This window comes from Limulus polyphemus, unplaced genomic scaffold (genome assembly GCF_000517525.1).
Source record: "Limulus polyphemus unplaced genomic scaffold, Limulus_polyphemus-2.1.2 Scaffold431, whole genome shotgun sequence".
NCBI lineage: Eukaryota > Metazoa > Arthropoda > Merostomata > Xiphosura > Limulidae > Limulus > Limulus polyphemus.
In genome coordinates, this window is record NW_013666041.1 from 348,997 (window position 1) to 366,377 (window position 17,381).

The following is a 17,381-nucleotide window of genomic DNA, read 5'->3' on the forward strand; positions in this document are numbered from 1 at the left end:
TATTCCTTGGTAAAAGAGTAGCCTAAGAGTTGGCGGTGGGTGGTGATGACAAGCTGCCTCTAGTCTTACACTGCTAATATAGGGACGGCTAGCGCAGATAGCCCTCGTGTAGCTTTGCGCGAAATTCAAAATAAACAAAACAAACAAACAAGCACCTCGCGCTTGTGGCTATTTTTTACCTGTCTGATGTCACGTGATGTGCAGGTGCTTCGGGCATTGTATTAAATGATACTGTTATTTTTTTGTATGCATAATTTTTTTCTGAAGTGTGTCACCCATCAGATTTGAATGTGGATTTAAAGGATAATAGGAAAATTTTTAACTGTATTATTAAAAGCTTATTAGTGAACAAGTTCGGTACAAAGAGTTTTAGTCACAAAGAAAGCATCATCGGAAATGGTAGACCTATGCCAGATCTAAGCCTGACTGGAAAAACAAAGCAGTGTGTTCGAAAATTCAATTTAAACCAATATGACAGGACATCTTGGTTAACAGTGACTTAAGGACATGGAACTCAAATACGCTTGAAAATTCCTCCAGTCATATATTTTCAACTCTAGGCCTAGCTAGATTTGAAAATCACAGATTGAATTCCAACTAAATAGCCAATATAAAATAAATGTGCAAATGCACAATGAAAAGGTAAAGAGGAATAGAAACATTTTAAAAAGATTAATCGACGTAATATGCTATTTGGGTGAACAAGTATTAACATTTAGGGGTCATGATAAATCACTAGAGTCTGCTAACCGAGGCAATTATGTGGAATTGGTAAATTTGTGCAAGAAATATGATCCATTATTGAAATTATACATAGAGAAATCGAGTGTTTGTTTCTGATCTGTCAAATAGAATCCAGAATGACCTCATTAATTGTGTGTGGGATGTATTGTTGAATAAAATTAAAAGCGAAATAAGTGATTCTCCGTTTGTGGCTCTTATCTTGGATGAAACTATCGACGCAAGAACCATTTCTCAGCTTTCTAGTGTTGAGCGATATGTGACTAAAGATGGTGAAATTTGCAACAGATTTCTGGGGTTTAAAAGTGTTAGTGCAGATCGAATAGTTGTAGGTATATCCAAGATAGTGTCTAATTTAGTTGATGAATTAAATATTGGGTCAAACTTTGTTGCGCAAACCTATGATAGGGCAAGCGTGATGTCCAGTTTCTTGTTGAATATATTTGCCAGTATTTTTTCATATACAAATGTTATATTTGTTCTACAGAATAGGATATTTGACATATTCTACTTTATGAATAATGTAAATGAAATGGTGACTATTCTACATGAAAAAAGAGACGATTTCGATTAATTTTGGGCAGCAATCGATGGATTATACCCTGCCCTCCCCCTCCCCCTACTAAGCGAATAAGAAATGATCCTGGAGAAGACATTAAAATAACATATAGAAAGTTATTTTATGAAATTTTGGATGTAATTTGTGGCCAAATTGAAATTAGGTTTCAAAGCTTAAAAAACATAGCATTTCTTGAGCTTCTTAACACTAAAAAACAGAAAGAGAACAAAAAAAAAATTCCTGAATTAGCATTCAAATCATTGCAGGATAATTATGGAGAATACTTTGATATTCAATTTTCGGTTTTATACGCTGATGCTAATTTGAAAGGAAAACCAGTGAATGAATTACTTTATTGTTTGCTAAATGCCAAGTTAGATGCAGCCCTGCAACAACTTACAAAGTTGTGTGAGTTAACCTTGACTCTTCCAGCCACTAGTGCCTCAGTTGAGCACTCTTTCTCTCATTTGAAAAGTATACACAGCTACACCAGAAATGCGCAAAGACAAGAAAGACTTGCAAGTTTAGTGTTAATCACGATTGAGAAAAAGCTTCTTAAGGAAATAAAGACTGATAGTTTCTATGAAGATGTAATAAATTTATTCAATCAAAAGGAAAGGAGGGTGGAATTAACATATAAATAAAGTAAATATATCTTGTTTTTATCTTTAATTGGAAGAACTTAATCTTAAACATGATTAATGACTACAAGTAATTAATTTTATCTTTATTGGCCATCCTGTACATATTTTTTTCTTTGATTTTATAACCCACCTTACATACTTTTGCTTATATACATCAGGACAAATCATCGCACGCTCCTGGGTATAATAGCATCATAAATGGTCATAAAAGAAAATGTTCTCCTAAATTTCACTTTCTAACTAAGGATACCTAGTTTTTTTCTAATATGGCAAGTAAATGTGCCTCAATTTCTTGCTCGGGCACTTCTAAATTTGTGGCTAACCTTAGAAACCACCCAAATTTCTAGTTCTGATGATTTGAAGTCTGCATATAACACATAATAAGTTGTCATGGTTTGTTAATGTTTGTGACTTTTTCAAATTATTAATGTTTAAACTGAAGTTTTGCATATGCTAACCTATTATTAATAATCACAAGGTTTTTAGCACGATATTAAACTTATTTGTAATCCAAATAGTTAAATCTTTGTAAAAAAACAACAAAAAAAACATTTATTAAAGGTTGAACTATAGATAGAATAAAGAAATTCACTGTTTCAATGTTAATTTTGTTTTCCAGATCATTGGATTATGTATCGCTAGATCGGTAGGACGATACAAGCGAGCTCCTTTTTGCATTAATAATGAGGTGAGGGACTTGGTATTATATATGTTATATTATCAGTTATTTATGTAAGAATAACAAAAACAAAATGCTACAAATATATCTTTGGATGACCATATGAGTGCTTATTTTTAAACATCTACCTATTATTATTGAAGCCGTACAAGATTTAGAAGCAAATAACATGTTGCTGAACAATTCAAACAAAATATAAATTTTGTAAATCGCAAAGACACACCAAGTCTGTGGTGTGTGACTTAGTATAGAGATAGTATTATTTAATATCATAGATGAATCATGCCGCTTTTCCAATAGTATGTGCTTACTTACATAAGTTTGAAAAGCAAGGATTAATACACAAATCCCAGATTTGGAAGAGGTGAAATCAAGCTAGCTCATCGTGCTAATTGATACTAACAAGTTGACGGCTAGAGCGAGTGTCACCTGGGCGGTGACCAGATTTGATACTTGATATGGCGACTGCAGGTCGGGGCAATAGGTCAGGTCTAAACGGAGCACACCTTGTTATAGCGGGTTATCCGGACTGCACGGCGCTGAAGCATCTCACACGGGGAACACACTGTACAGCTGTGCCACGAGCTCTCTTTGAGTCGAGCCGACCCGCTCTGACCAGAGGGGCTTGTCACGTCTTGGAATTGCAAGACGCAAAATTCGTTTCGCTCGTATCACGGTGGGTCTGTGTGGCAACAGTCGCCGCTTAGAACGCGTTAGAGGTAGAAACAGCTGGAAGCTAGAGCGTCAAGTGAACTACCTGTTCTGTTGAAGTAATGCAAAATTATTTTGACGTTCGTAATTCACTGCTGTGTGGGAATTACTCTGCTGAAATGACTCTTTTAGAATGACTATGTAGTGTAATCAAGCTTGATCAGAGTCACTGACTTGAGGCAGCGCGAGAAAAAAATAGATGTTTACTAAACGATTTCTGATCATTGTGGTTGTTCAAGCACAAGAAGATATACAGAAATGTAGAAATATTTTTATATCTTAGTATTCACTGTCACTATGGGTAAGGTTTAAGTAATAACAAAAAATCCGCTTGAGCTTTATATGCTTATTAGTATCTAATAAGGTTTTTGTAACTTGTGTTCCTTACTTTTATAGTTAACAAGTTCAAATCGTCACTTCAAATCTTGCAAATAGCAAGTGTTTAAGTAATGTCTATTTTAAAAATGTTCAGACTTCGTATCACAAAGTTACCATAAGGAGCTTATAGCTGATGTAAGTTGTTTGTAAAAACATATTTTTATGGGCAACTATTTCTAAAAAGATACCAGGAAAAGTTTGTGTTTTTCATTGAGAATTTACTAGGCACTTTAAGCCCTACATTTCTCCCGGTTACTTTGAATTACTAAACATTTATTTATAATTCAGAAAAGTACAAATGTTGTTAAATATCGATTAATAAATTTGTTTTATTTCTTAGATTATGTAGTTCTTCGTCAATTCGAAATAATGTTTTAAAATCAATTCAAAAATAACCAAATACAGCATACTGAGCGATCATTGGTAAAAAACGAACTTACTTGAGATAACCGTAATAATATGTTTTGTATAAGGAATGGTCAAAAAATGCTTGTTTATTTGTTTGTTTTGAATTTCGCGCAAAGCTACACGAGGGCTATCTGCGCTAGCCGTCCATAATTTAACAGTGTAAGACTAGAGGGAAGGCAGCTAGTCATCACCACCCACCGCCAACTCTTGGGCTACTCTTTTACCAACGAATAGTGGGATTGACCGTCACATTATAACGCCCCCACGGCTGAAAGGGCGAGCATGTTTGGTGGGATGGGGATGCGAGTCGAGCGTCCTAACCACCTGGCCATGCCGGGTCCAAAAAATGCAGTATAATAGAAATGTACAGTGACGATGAACAACACAACCACAGAAGTTTCTCGACGAGATATTAGAATTGATTGTCTAACATGAAATCATTATCTCCCACACCCACCTGTGTTAGTTCACAGCTTCTGGACTTATTACTGCAATATTACAATCCAACCTTGAAATTATTATCCCCCACATTCCCCTTGGTTTGTTCTGTTCCATACTTATCATTATAACAGTACGATCTAAAGATGAGTATACTGTTGTAAAAAACACAATTATAGAGGACGACGTTTCGAAACTCTTCCGTATTTCATCTTCAAAGAATTGCGATCCACCATTGAAATCATTACCCCCCCCCACAACAAACTTGGTTGGTTTACAGCTTCTTGATTTATTATTACAACATTGCATTCAATGTTAAAATCATTATCCACCACACCTATCAATGTTGGTTCACAATTTTTTCACTTATTAGCATAATACTATGATCCAACGTTGAAATATCTATCCCTCATAGCAACATTGGTGGTTTAAAAAATTCTGAATTTATTTATACAACAATACATCCAACGTTGAAATCATTATCTCCAAAACCCACATTAGTTAGCTCACAGTTCCTGAACTTATTATTATTACGATCCATTGTTGAAATCCTTATATCTCTCACCCACCATGGTTAGTTCATAAACTATTGTTTATTTATTGTTACAAAATTATTATCCAACCATGAAATCATTATTCCCCACAATAACCTTGATTGACTCACAGTTTCAAGACTTATTATAAGTAAACTAAGATCCAACGTTGACATAATTATTCCAATACACACCTTGGCTGGTTCAGAACTTCTGGACTTATTATTATAACATTATGATCCAACGTTGAAATGATTACCCCCCCCCCACAACAACTGTGGTTGGTTCAAAGTTTCTGGACTTATTATTATGACATTACATTCCAACATTGAAATTATTATCCCAACACTGGTTACCATAATACATAAACTTGTGTTTAACAAAATAAGGGTTTGGTCATAACAAACTGTCGGACCTTTACGGCTTTCAAATTCAGGCCAACACTAAAATCATTATTCTCCACACCCACGTTCCACAAAATCGGTGTCTAAGACAGATTTGTTTCCATGGAAAAAAAAAAGTCCATCATCTATACTTTTCCTCAACAAGATTGGTGTCTAAAAAAATTATTTATGTGTGAAAAATGTCCATCAGCTATACAATCCTCAAAAACAGAGGTGTTTACAACAGAGTTTTTTTTTCTATGAAAAAAACTGTCCACTAGCGATACTTATCTTTTAATGGGTCAGTCTTTAAGTCAGATATTTTTTTCTGTGGAAGAAAATACTCATCAGCTTTGCTAATTCTCCACAAGAATGATGTCTAGAATGTTTTATTTCCATAGGAAGAATTCCATCTGCTATACTTATCCTCAACAAGATCAGTGTCTAAGACAGCGTTTTCTCTATGGAGAATATGTCCATCAATTATATCAATCCTTCACATGAGCAGTCTGAGGCAGTTATTTCCTTGGAAGAAACGCCCAAGAACTATACTAATTCTCCACAAGATTAGTATCTAAGTCAGTTAATTCCGTGGAATTACTATCCTTCAGCTACACTAAATATTCTCAAGATCGGATCAAATATAAAATTATTTCTCTGGAGAAAAACAAAATGTCAATCAGTTATACTAATTCTCCACTAATAAGGAGTTACTGTCGTGGGAAAGACGTCCATCAGCTAATTACTTTTCACAAGGTCGACGTCTATAACAGATTTCTTTCTGTGGAAAAAAATATCCATCAGTTACAATTATCTTCCAGAAGATCCTTGATTCTTGGAACAAATGCCCATCACTTATGCCAATCCTCCATAAGATCCGTGTTTAAGAAAGAGTTGTTGTTGTTTTTTTCTGTGGAAAAAATGTCCATCAGCTATACTAATCCTCCACAAAAGTTAATTCTACGGAAAAAATTTTCAACTGCTATGCTAGTTCTCCGCGTGATCAGTATATAAAACATAGTTAATTCTGTGGGGAAAAATCTGATTAATCATATTAATCTTACACAAGATCGGTGTCTAAAAAAAAAGTTATTTCCATTGCAGAAGTGTCTATCAACTATCCACAAGATTGTTGTCTAAGAATAGTTATTTCCGTGGAAAATATGTTCATCAGCTGTACTAATTCTCCACATGATTGGTTTTTAAAACATATTAATTTCGCTGGGGGTAATGTCCATTAGTTTTACTAATCTTCCAGAAATCGGTGTATAAGAAAAAAATATTTCCGTGGAAACATTATTTATTATATATACTAATCCTGCATAAGATCGGTGTCTAACAAAAAGGAATTTCCGTGGAAAGAATGTCCATCAGCTACACTAATCCTTTATAAGATCAGTATATAAGAAAGAGTTATTTCTGTTGAGAAAATGTTCGGCAGCTATATTTATCCTCCAAAAGATTAGTGTCTAAAACAGAGATCTTTCTGTGTAAAAGTGCCTATCACCTATACTTATCCTCCACCAGATCAATGTCTAAGATATCTAAGGGGGTTTGAGTCCATTTTACTACACCATATAGTAACCTAAATTAATTTAGGCATGTGAATTATGTTATGATATTTCGTCAAATTTATTATTCGATATTATAAGCGACCAACTGTTTAATGATTAGATAAATATATTTTACAATTTCTTTTTTCAATTTCACCTATGATGTAAAGGAAGAGAAATCCTAACATATGTATCCAATGTCATAAACAGATTTCTTTAGGTAGAAAAAAAAGTTCATCAGCTATACCAATTCTCCTCATGACAGAGTTCTTTCTGTGGGAAAAAAAATTTCCTCACGTATACTAATTCTCCATGAAAAGAAATATCCTTCAGCTATTACTAATACTCCACAAAATCGGTATCTAAGTAAGAGTTATTTCAGTGGGAAAAATGTCCTTCAATTTTAGTAGTTCTCCACAAGATCACTGTCTAAGACCGATTTCTTTCTGTGGAAATAAGTGTCCACCACCTATACTAATCCTCTACCAGATTAGTGTCAAAAACAATTATTTACGTTAAAAGCTGTCCGACCACTATACTTATACTCCATATGATCGGTTTCTAAGACAGAGTTATTTCATTGGAAACAATCTCCATCAACTATACTAATTCTCCTCGAGAACGGTGTCTACATATTTCATCGCTTATTCTAATCCTTCAAAAGTTCTCAAGATCTGTGTTACAAAGATTTTTTCTGTGGAAAAAAAGTCCATTACCTATAATAATTGTTCATAAAATTGATGTCTAAGATAGAGATATTTATGTTGAATAAAATGTCCATCAGGTATACTAAAAATACGTTATATCTAGGAAAAAATACCCTTTAGCTATAGTAATCTTCCACAAAATCAGTGTCTAAGACAAGCTTTTCTGTGTGAATAGAAAAGTCCATAAGTTATACTAATTCTCCACAAAATTGGTATCTCACAAAGATTACTTTCTGTTGAAAACCAAATGTCCATCAGCTATACTTATCCTCCACAAGATTGTTGTTTATGACAGAGTTCTTTCTGTGAAAAATCAGGTACATCAGCTATGCTAATCCCCAAGAAGTCAGCGTCTAAGATAGAGATTGTCCTGCGAAACATTCCATCAATTATACTATTTTTCCAAAAGATCTGTGTCGAAGACAGAGTTATTTCTGTAAAGGAAATAATGTACACATCACTCATGCTAATTTTCCACAAGATTGGTATTTAAGAAAGAGTTATTTCTGTGGAAAAAATGTCCATCAGCAATATTAATCCTCAACAAGATCGGTGTCTCAGGAAGATATTTTTCTGTTTAAAAAAATGTCCATCAGCGTCTGAGAAGAGTTACTTCTATGGGTAAAATGCCCATCAACTATACTTTTCTTCCACAATATCAGTTTTTACGACATTTTTATTTTGAAAAAATGTCTATCAGCTATACTCATCTTCACAAGATCAGTGTCTAAGACAGAGGTATTTCTATAGGGAAAATGCCCACCAGGTATTCTTTTCATCCACAAGATCGATGTCTAAGAAAGATTTAATTTTCAGGAATAAAAGTGTACATAATTCATACTGATCCTTCTCAAGATCAGTCTTTAAAAAATGTTACTTCCATAGAAAAAATCTCCATCAACTATACCAATCCTCTACAAGACAAGTATTTAATACAGAGATCTTTCTGTGGAAAACCTTTCCGTCAGTTACAGTAATCCTTCAAAAGATCGGTGTCCAAGACAGTTACTTCCGTCAAAGAAATGTCCAAAACTTATACAAATTCTCCTCAGCGTCTCAGAAAGAGTTATTTCGTGGAAAAGACAAAATTATTTCCATGTAAAAAAATCCACCAGCTATACTAATTCTCCACAAGATCAGGATGTAAGACAGAATTACTTCATGAAATAAATATCCCTCAGCTATACAAAGCCTCCAACAGATTAGTTTCTAAGACAGAGTTATTTTTATGGGGAAAATATTCATCACTTATACTTTTCATCCACAAGATAGGTGTTTAAGACAGATTTCTTTCTGTAGAAAAATTTCTCTCAGTTATACTAATTTTCCAAAAGATTGGTATCTAAGACAGGTTTATTTTTGTGAAAAAAAATATTCATCTGCTATACTAATTCTCCTCAAAAATTATGTCTACGACAAATTTCTTTCTGTGAAAGAAATATATCCATAATTTTTATTAGTCGTCGCCCCCCAGTGGCACAGCCATATGTCTTCAAACTTGCACCGCTATAAACCGGGTTTTGATGTCCGTGGTGGGCAGAGCACAGATAACCCATTGTGTAGCTTTGTGCTTAATTACAAACGAACAAACTTTGAGACAGTTATGGAAATAATATCCAAGAAATATAATCATTCTCCACAAGATTGGTGTTTAGGACAGCGTTATTTCAATGGAAAAACTGTCCATCAGCGATACTAATCCTTCACAAGATCGGCACCTAAGAAAGAGTTACTACATTAGAAAAATTTCCTTCAGCTGTAATAATCCCCCACAAGATCGGTCTGTAAGAAATAGTTATTTCCGTGTAAAAAAATGTCCATCAGGTACACTTATTCTCCACATGATAAAGTTATTTCTGTGGGAAAATTTGTCTCTTTGCTGTTCTAATCCTTCCTAAGATCTGTGTTTAAGAAATAATTATTTCCGTGAAATAATGTCAATCATCTATACTAATCCTCTACCAGGAGCTGTACTAATTCTCCACAACATTGGTGTTTTGTGACAGAATGCTTCTATTTTAATCCTCGACAAGATCAGTGTTGTTTTTTTGGGGAAAATATCCATCACTTATACTTTTCATCCACAAGATTGATGTTTAAGACAGATTTCTTTCTGTAGAACAAATTTTTATCAGCTATATTAATCCTCTACAAGATCGGTGTCTATAACTTTTTTTTTTTGTGGAAACAAAATGTTTATGACTTATGCTAATCGTCCAAAAGATCAGTGCCGAAAACATAGTTATTTATGCAGGAAAATTGCTCTCTATCTAAACTAATCCTCCAGAAGACCAGTATCTAAGACAGAATTATTTCTGTGGAAAAAATACGCATCAGCTACACAAATCGTGCACAAGATCAGTTTATAAAAGGAAGTTATTTCCTTGGAAAATAAATCATTGACATCAGATATACCAATTTTCTACAATATTGTTGGCTAAGACAGAGTTTTATTATTGCCAAAAATATCCAACAACTCAATGATTTCTCCACATGATCTTGTCTAAAACAGTGCTCTATTTGTGTGGAAAATGCACACCAGCTATATGATTGGTGTCTAAGAAAAAGCTATACTAAATCTGCTGACTTTCAGTGTCTAACACAGAGTTATTTACGTAAAAATGTCTACTTTAGGTATATTAATCCTCCACAAGATTTATGCCTAAGGTAGAGTTCTTTCTGCTGGTAATTTGAAGAAAATGAATACAATAGCAGTGACTTCTAAAGTGACTTGTTTGGATTTTAATCTGTGACTAAACTTGCCTAATGGCAAGTGATCTAATACTTATAGTATAACAGCATAATACTTTAATGTGGCCAGCTGCTTACTAAACATTTTCGATGTATAACAGTGCTGAGCTTACCATGTCTGTTTTAGGTAGCATAAATTCTTACACTTTATAATCTTGGTCTCCTGCAAAAGATAATTCTAAAACAAAGTGGAGTATAGCAAAGAAAATAAAAAGACATTTTCTGACAGTTTTTCAGCACAAAACAAAAATATATATGACAAAAACGAAAATGCTTATGTAACTGATAAAATGGTGCAACATTTTTTTTATGTGATAAAGATTTTATTATTAAACTAAAAATATTGCTACTTAGTGCTTTTACACAAGAATCTTTCAGAAAGAAACTAAAACTTGGCCACAAGAAACATAAATATGCATGTAAGAGAAAATGCTATAATGTCTATATAATGACATCTGTTTCTGCTTAACAGAATTTAAAAGTAAAACTTGAAATATTAGTAGGCTGTTCGTCTAGTTTTATTTTAAGTAGCCTAATGCTCATAGAAAGAAACAAAAAAGTAGCTATGTTATATTTAAAACTAAGAAAATGGGCAATATGGATAGGAATCTACACTGAATTGCAAAAGTTTAAAACATTCATTAGTAACTATTGTTGTCGACGTTTTATTCCCACAATTTACTTAAATCAATTAGGCTAATTTAGGTTAGGATTCAAAAAGCAAGGACCACATGTCCTTTTCGAAATATTATCCAAGCTGGATGTCTTATCAGACCTTACACCATAACGTAATAGGCAGGTGTTCATCTGTTTATTAGCTCTACTCTTCACTGTGACCTTGACCCAGCAGATAGAATGATCCATGGGGATATCAAAATACCACTTAAGATACTTCAATCAGCAATGGGCCTCCTCATATGTATGCACATGCAACAATGGCTCTTGTTGCCTCAAAGCCAATGTGCTCTCAGAAAATGGTTATAGTTTACTCACCAAAAACACTATTCAGCCTGGTTAACATTTCAAGTCCACTTCATGTTCGCTGAAAGTGGCAGCTAGCCAGGATGTCATCAATGGGTGATTTTTAGATTGCTAAGAATGGCAGTTGACTGGCTTTCATCAGAGGCCCGATCTACGTCTCACAAAATATTCTAATTTCCAGAAATGTTTTCAAGTTGTTAGTAAGTAGATGGTAAATGTCTAGATTCTTTAATACACAATGAGTGAAAACTTTACATCCAGAAATAGATTAATAACAGTGAGGCAGGTACGACACACTTAAGATACTAATTTAAAGTGGTCAGTAGTAGACTTCTAAAGATAAATAAAGTCGGGAAGTATACATAAAGTTTGATGGTTTAAAAATATGTTACTGAAATTCAGGCTTAATATTTAAAATATTACATATATATAGTATAGATATAACGAAAGTGCACAGAGAAAAGAGACCAACATAACTTGATTTGATATAATATTGTGATGTTGGAATTATTTACAAAATTTTTCACATGAAATAAAAACTTACTTTTAGGAGATGAATGTTATCTTTCGAGAGAAACAGATAAAATTGACAAAAATGTGGTTAAACACTGAAAAGTTATTAACATAAAGGGCACTTTATATTAATGGTATGCAAGCTAAGATATTCTTAGAATGCAGAGTAATGAGAATATTTCAAAGAACGTTTTGTGTATTTAATGATGTACAGGGACGACACAAAATAAGTTTGATATAAGTGTATAGAGTGGGAGAACATAGAACTTTGCTATGTGATACAGTTGTATCAAAATATGTAGAACACATCTGTGAAAAATGTTTGTTTATAGTTAAGCACAAAGTTACACTATCTGTGTTGTGCCCGCCACAGCTATCAAAACCCGGTTTTAAGCATTATTGCTGTGGCACTGGGGGCCTGTGAAAAATAGGTGAGTAGTTAGAGCGGTTGTTGCGAGGCACACCGCCAGAGGGCGAAACACGTGTGTCGACCTAAGGCAATGGGGAGGTGGAAGAGATGATGACATCATAGACGATTATGTCATAAACATTAGATAATATGACATCATATTTCAAAGACGTGTTGCCAAAGGGCATGTTTTACTGGACAGGCAAAAGACAAAGAAATTGTTGCCAGGCGTGACGTCATAATTCCACGAAGTGGAACCAGAGGGCGCTGACGCCCTAACAGGCAATAATTGTCACTACAATGAAAGTTGTACAGAAAACATTTGTGCTATATCCACAAAGTGGAACCAGAAGGCACATTAATATGATGTAGATCAACATAACATTATAGTAACAAAGTCTAAACTAATAATTTAGTCTAATTTCCTAACCATATGTTTGAAGTTTTGCTATATAAGTAATGCATTAAATACAACTTACAAAGGCTGAAATTTCTGAATGGCTGCATACAGTCTCAACTTATGCTTTTGTATTACATGTATTTTACAAAGGCAGGCACTGTTATTAAGGATAGTGTTTGTATAGGTGGAGGATGATGAGCTCATTATCTGGGGGTATATGAAGTTTGAAAGATACAGAAGTAGAATTTCTGGTTTCTAGAAATGAAAACATTACTTGGTTTAGGCAAACACAAGGTCAAATTTTATAATATTGTCATCAGTGATACGTGACCACGTGACGATTTTTGTATGTCCTAACAAATAGCTGTCTTGATGTCAGTGCCCACACCATTTGTACGCGTGACCACGAGACGAACTTGTTTTTCTAACAAAGAGTAGTCTTGATGTCAGACAGAAGTTAAACTCAACATTTTATGAATAGAACATCAAGTGATTGGTAGGTGTTGCTATTTTAAATAGATTCTATAATTGTAGATTTAAATGGTAAGTCTTTCCTGTATTATATTTAGTTCTTGCAAAATGAAATCGTACATATATCATGAATATATACTTATAAAGTGAAACTGTATGTTCAATTATATAGAAAATTAAATAAGCATTCTTTTCAGGACAATAATAGTATGTAAAATAAATTATTGTTTATAATAACTGCCTCATTCAAATAATAGATAATAAAACTGATATATGTTATAATAGTTGTCCCATTGAATTGGGAAAGTAAAACATCAGGTGTGTTAAAATCCTACAGAACTATAGAAACATTGTCTGCCTAAAGTAACACTATCCTTAATAATGATAACATCTTCAGCCCATAGAAACACTGTAAAAATTATGTAAGTGAATTGACATATTTTGTCATGAACAATAAAAGTCATAGTTATTTAGCTAGCATAAAGATAAACAAAGGAAAGTGCAAAATATTTAAATAAGCATCCTTTTCAGGACAATAACTATAAAGAAGTATGATTAAATATAGAAAATATAATTATAGTTCAATATGTTAAATCATAAAACTCAATAGGCTGTCTCGTTCAATATCTATAAAACATTAGGAATGATAAACCTTTTCAGCAGTACATTAACTGTGATAATAACACTATCCAGCTCTATAAACAATAGAAAGTATGATTAAATGTAAAACTAATAAATTAGTAAAGTGTTTTATACATGAAGTGACTATATTACACTTAGAACATAATCACATCTAGCCATTGATGACATATTGAGGCATTTATATTTTTATGTAGATCAGGCTGCAAAACCTTTATTTTAAAATAATATAGTGTTAAAAAGAAATATTGGGTTGAGAACTGACTTATTGTTATATTAAACCAACAAGCAAAAGTACCCATCCCCATTGATGGAAAAAGTTTAAGTTAATCTAGCAAAAGTACCTGTCCTCAATCATGGGAAAAGTTTCAGTTAATCTATCAATTTAAATTATTTGATGGACTTTTAAAAAGTTAATTCTATTGCACTTTTGGTTTCATTCAGAGCCCCAAGCTCTGAGCTACTTATACCACCCACTGCAAAAAGTAATTGTTGAGCAATTCAGTCATGCTAAGAACCACTCAACAATATCATATGGTAAATCTTTTTATTCTTTAAGTTATGTCATGTTTTGAAAGCTGATTGATAGTGTGATCAATTTCTAACAACTTAATACAGAATATCCTACTTGCAAAATAAGATTTGGCATTAACATTATTTATGCCTGTTCTCTCATCATTTCAAAAGTGAATGTTGAGCTTTGTCTGCATGGCAGCTTTTAAACTGGAAGACAGATGAACACTCAGACAGACACCATAGTTCACTCTAAATATAAGATAATACATTTACATGTAATTAAATATAGATGTTCATCGCATGTTGAGATAAAGAGTTCATCATCTTCCACCTATTCAAACATTATCCTCAGTAACATTGCCCACCTTTGTAAAAGACATGTAATAAAAATAATATATAAATGAAAACAAAAACATAAGTTGAGATTGTATGTTTCACTTATAAATCGAAACTGTAAATACATGGTTATGAAATTAGACTAAATTACTATAACGTTATGCTCATGTACATCATACTAATGTGCCCTCTCTCTATCTTTTGCCTGTCCTAGTAATGCACACTTTGGTGACACTTTGTTGAACTATGATATCATCTTCTCTGGTGTCTGTGATATCATCTTCTCTGCTGTCTATGACATCATCGTCTCTGGTGTCTGTGATGTCATCATCTCTACCACCTCCCCATTGCCTTAGGTCGACACGCTCTTAGCGGCGTGCCGCGCAACAACCTTTCTAACTACTCACCTATTTTTCACAGGTCTCCAGTGCCACAGCAATACATCTGAAAGCTTATAATGCTTAAAACCGGATTTTGATACCCGTGATGAGCACAGGTAGTCCATTGTGTAAATTTATGCTTAACTACAAACAAATAACATTTCTCATACATGTGTTCCGTATATGTTTTGATACAACTGCACCACCTAGCAAAGTTGTATGTTCTCCCACCCTATACATTTATATCAAACTTATTTTGCGTCATTTCTGTACGTCATTAAATACATAAAACTTTCTTTGAAATGTTCTCACTGCTCTGCATTCTAAGAATATTTTAGCTTGCATACCATTAATATAAAGTGCCCTTTATGTTAATAACTTTTCAGTGTTTGACCATATTTTTGTCAATTTTATCTGTTTCTCTCCAAAGATAACATTCATCTCTGAAAAGTAAAATTTTTTCCATATAAAACTGTTAATAATTCCACATCACAATATTATATCAAAGTGCGAATTTCTCAATGCACCAAGTTATGTTTGTTTCTTTTTTTTTGTACACTTTCATTATTTATATGCTATATATGTGATATTTTAAACATTAAGCCTGAATAAGCCTTACGTATACTTCCCGACTTTATTTATCTTTAGAAGTCTACTATTGGTTACTTTAAATCGTCCCCCCTGTGGCACAGCGGTATGTCTGCAGAGTTACAACGCTAGAATCCGGGTTTCGATACCCGTGGTGGGCAGAGCACAGATAGGCCATTGTGTAGCTTTGTACTTAATTACAAACAAACAAACACTTTAAATCACTATCTTAAGTGTGTTGTACCTGCATAACTCATGGTGTATTAAACACTCTAGAGATTTACCATCTATTTACTAATAACTTGAAAACAATTACTAGACACCACTTCTGGAACTTTGTGTCACTTTTCCAGACGAGAGATCCTTCTTAGTTATGTTGTACAATGTTGCCTGGGCATGTGGACGGCATTTGCTACTGTCCTGTCCTTTCTGTTCGTGTATTATAATTTGTTACAAAAGGATGCACTTTGTTTACCACGATATTTCTTTTTCTGAATGGTCCTTGTATCATATTTGTCCATATGCTTTTTTTATTAATGTAATTAAGTATAAGGGATATTTTAGTCATGGATATTCTAAGTCTTCCGTCTGAACATATCTTTATGATGTGAGTGTATAAATATTTGCCTCGGGAAGGGCTGTTATTACACCCATCTTAAAAGCGATTAGTTTTCTGTGGCATCACACTACCTACGTAACGCCAATATCAAAATGTAATTCTGATACATGCCTTTCCACCGTTACATTGTATTGGATTTTGTTGTCACGTGACTTGCTGACTTCAAAATCGTTTTAATATAACGTCTTTAACCCACTGTACGTTCATACACAAACTTATTTTGTGCCAGCCCTGTATGTTTTATAGTGTAAGAAAAGGTTTATGTGGTCCTGTTGATACATGCCGTTCCTAATTTTAAGTGTTAGGCAAGAGGAGAAGGCAGCTATTCAACAGCACCTACTGACAATTCTTGGAATACTCTAATCGAATATTGGTATATGACCGTCATACTTATAACATACCCACGGTCCCAAAGTATGGGGTGCGTTTTTTTGCTGCAACGAGACGCAAATCATGAACCCGCAGATTCACAGTCAGGCCCACTAACTACTAGGTCACGTCTGGTAAAGTGTGAAGAGAATCATGTGCCAGATTAATAAACTTGTGCGATTGATACTGATATAATTATGTACTTCAAAACTGATTACTGTGAAAAAATGGTATTACTATCATTTCTTGAAAAGTACAAGTAAAAGCTTTGAAATCATAGTAAAATTGCATTTTTCTCGTGGTAAATTAAGAAATGCATAAAAAAAGACACCTGGAGTTTTCATAGCCTTTTAAAGATTAAGACAAATATACACCAATCAAAAAATAATAATAGTCTGAAAGTATAATATTGTTGGACAAGAAATGATTTCAGTAGTTAGGAAAACAGTAAATAACGTAACTTTCTGGATATGATGTATAAAGACAGTTTAATTTTAAAAAACGTTGTGGCAACACCTAGATATACAAAGCTTATAATTTCTTTGAATTATAAGTGAGGCTTGAGTGTATTTTTAACGACACAAAAAAAATATCAATATTATCACTTTTACACAAAACTCAATTACAATTTACTAAGTTCAAAAAAATAACAACTACTTTTGTGAATTTAGAGTA

At 33.5% G+C, this 17,381-nt stretch overlaps 1 protein-coding gene across 2 annotated transcripts in view; it reads left to right on the forward strand.

Annotated features, from left to right (window-relative positions):
* The window catches only part of LOC106458227 (metalloprotease TIKI1-like), a 64,389-nt gene that overhangs the window by 1,456 nt on the left and 45,552 nt on the right, over nt 1–17,381 (forward strand). Inside the window, exon 2 of one of the 2 annotated variants that reach the window (XM_022384374.1) lies at nt 2,564–2,632. The exons of the other annotated variant lie outside the window; for it this stretch is intronic. Within the exon in view, the coding sequence (XP_022240082.1) occupies nt 2,564–2,632 (69 nt within the window). The remainder of the gene's footprint in view (nt 1–2,563; nt 2,633–17,381) is intronic. 2 annotated transcript variants of the gene reach the window in all.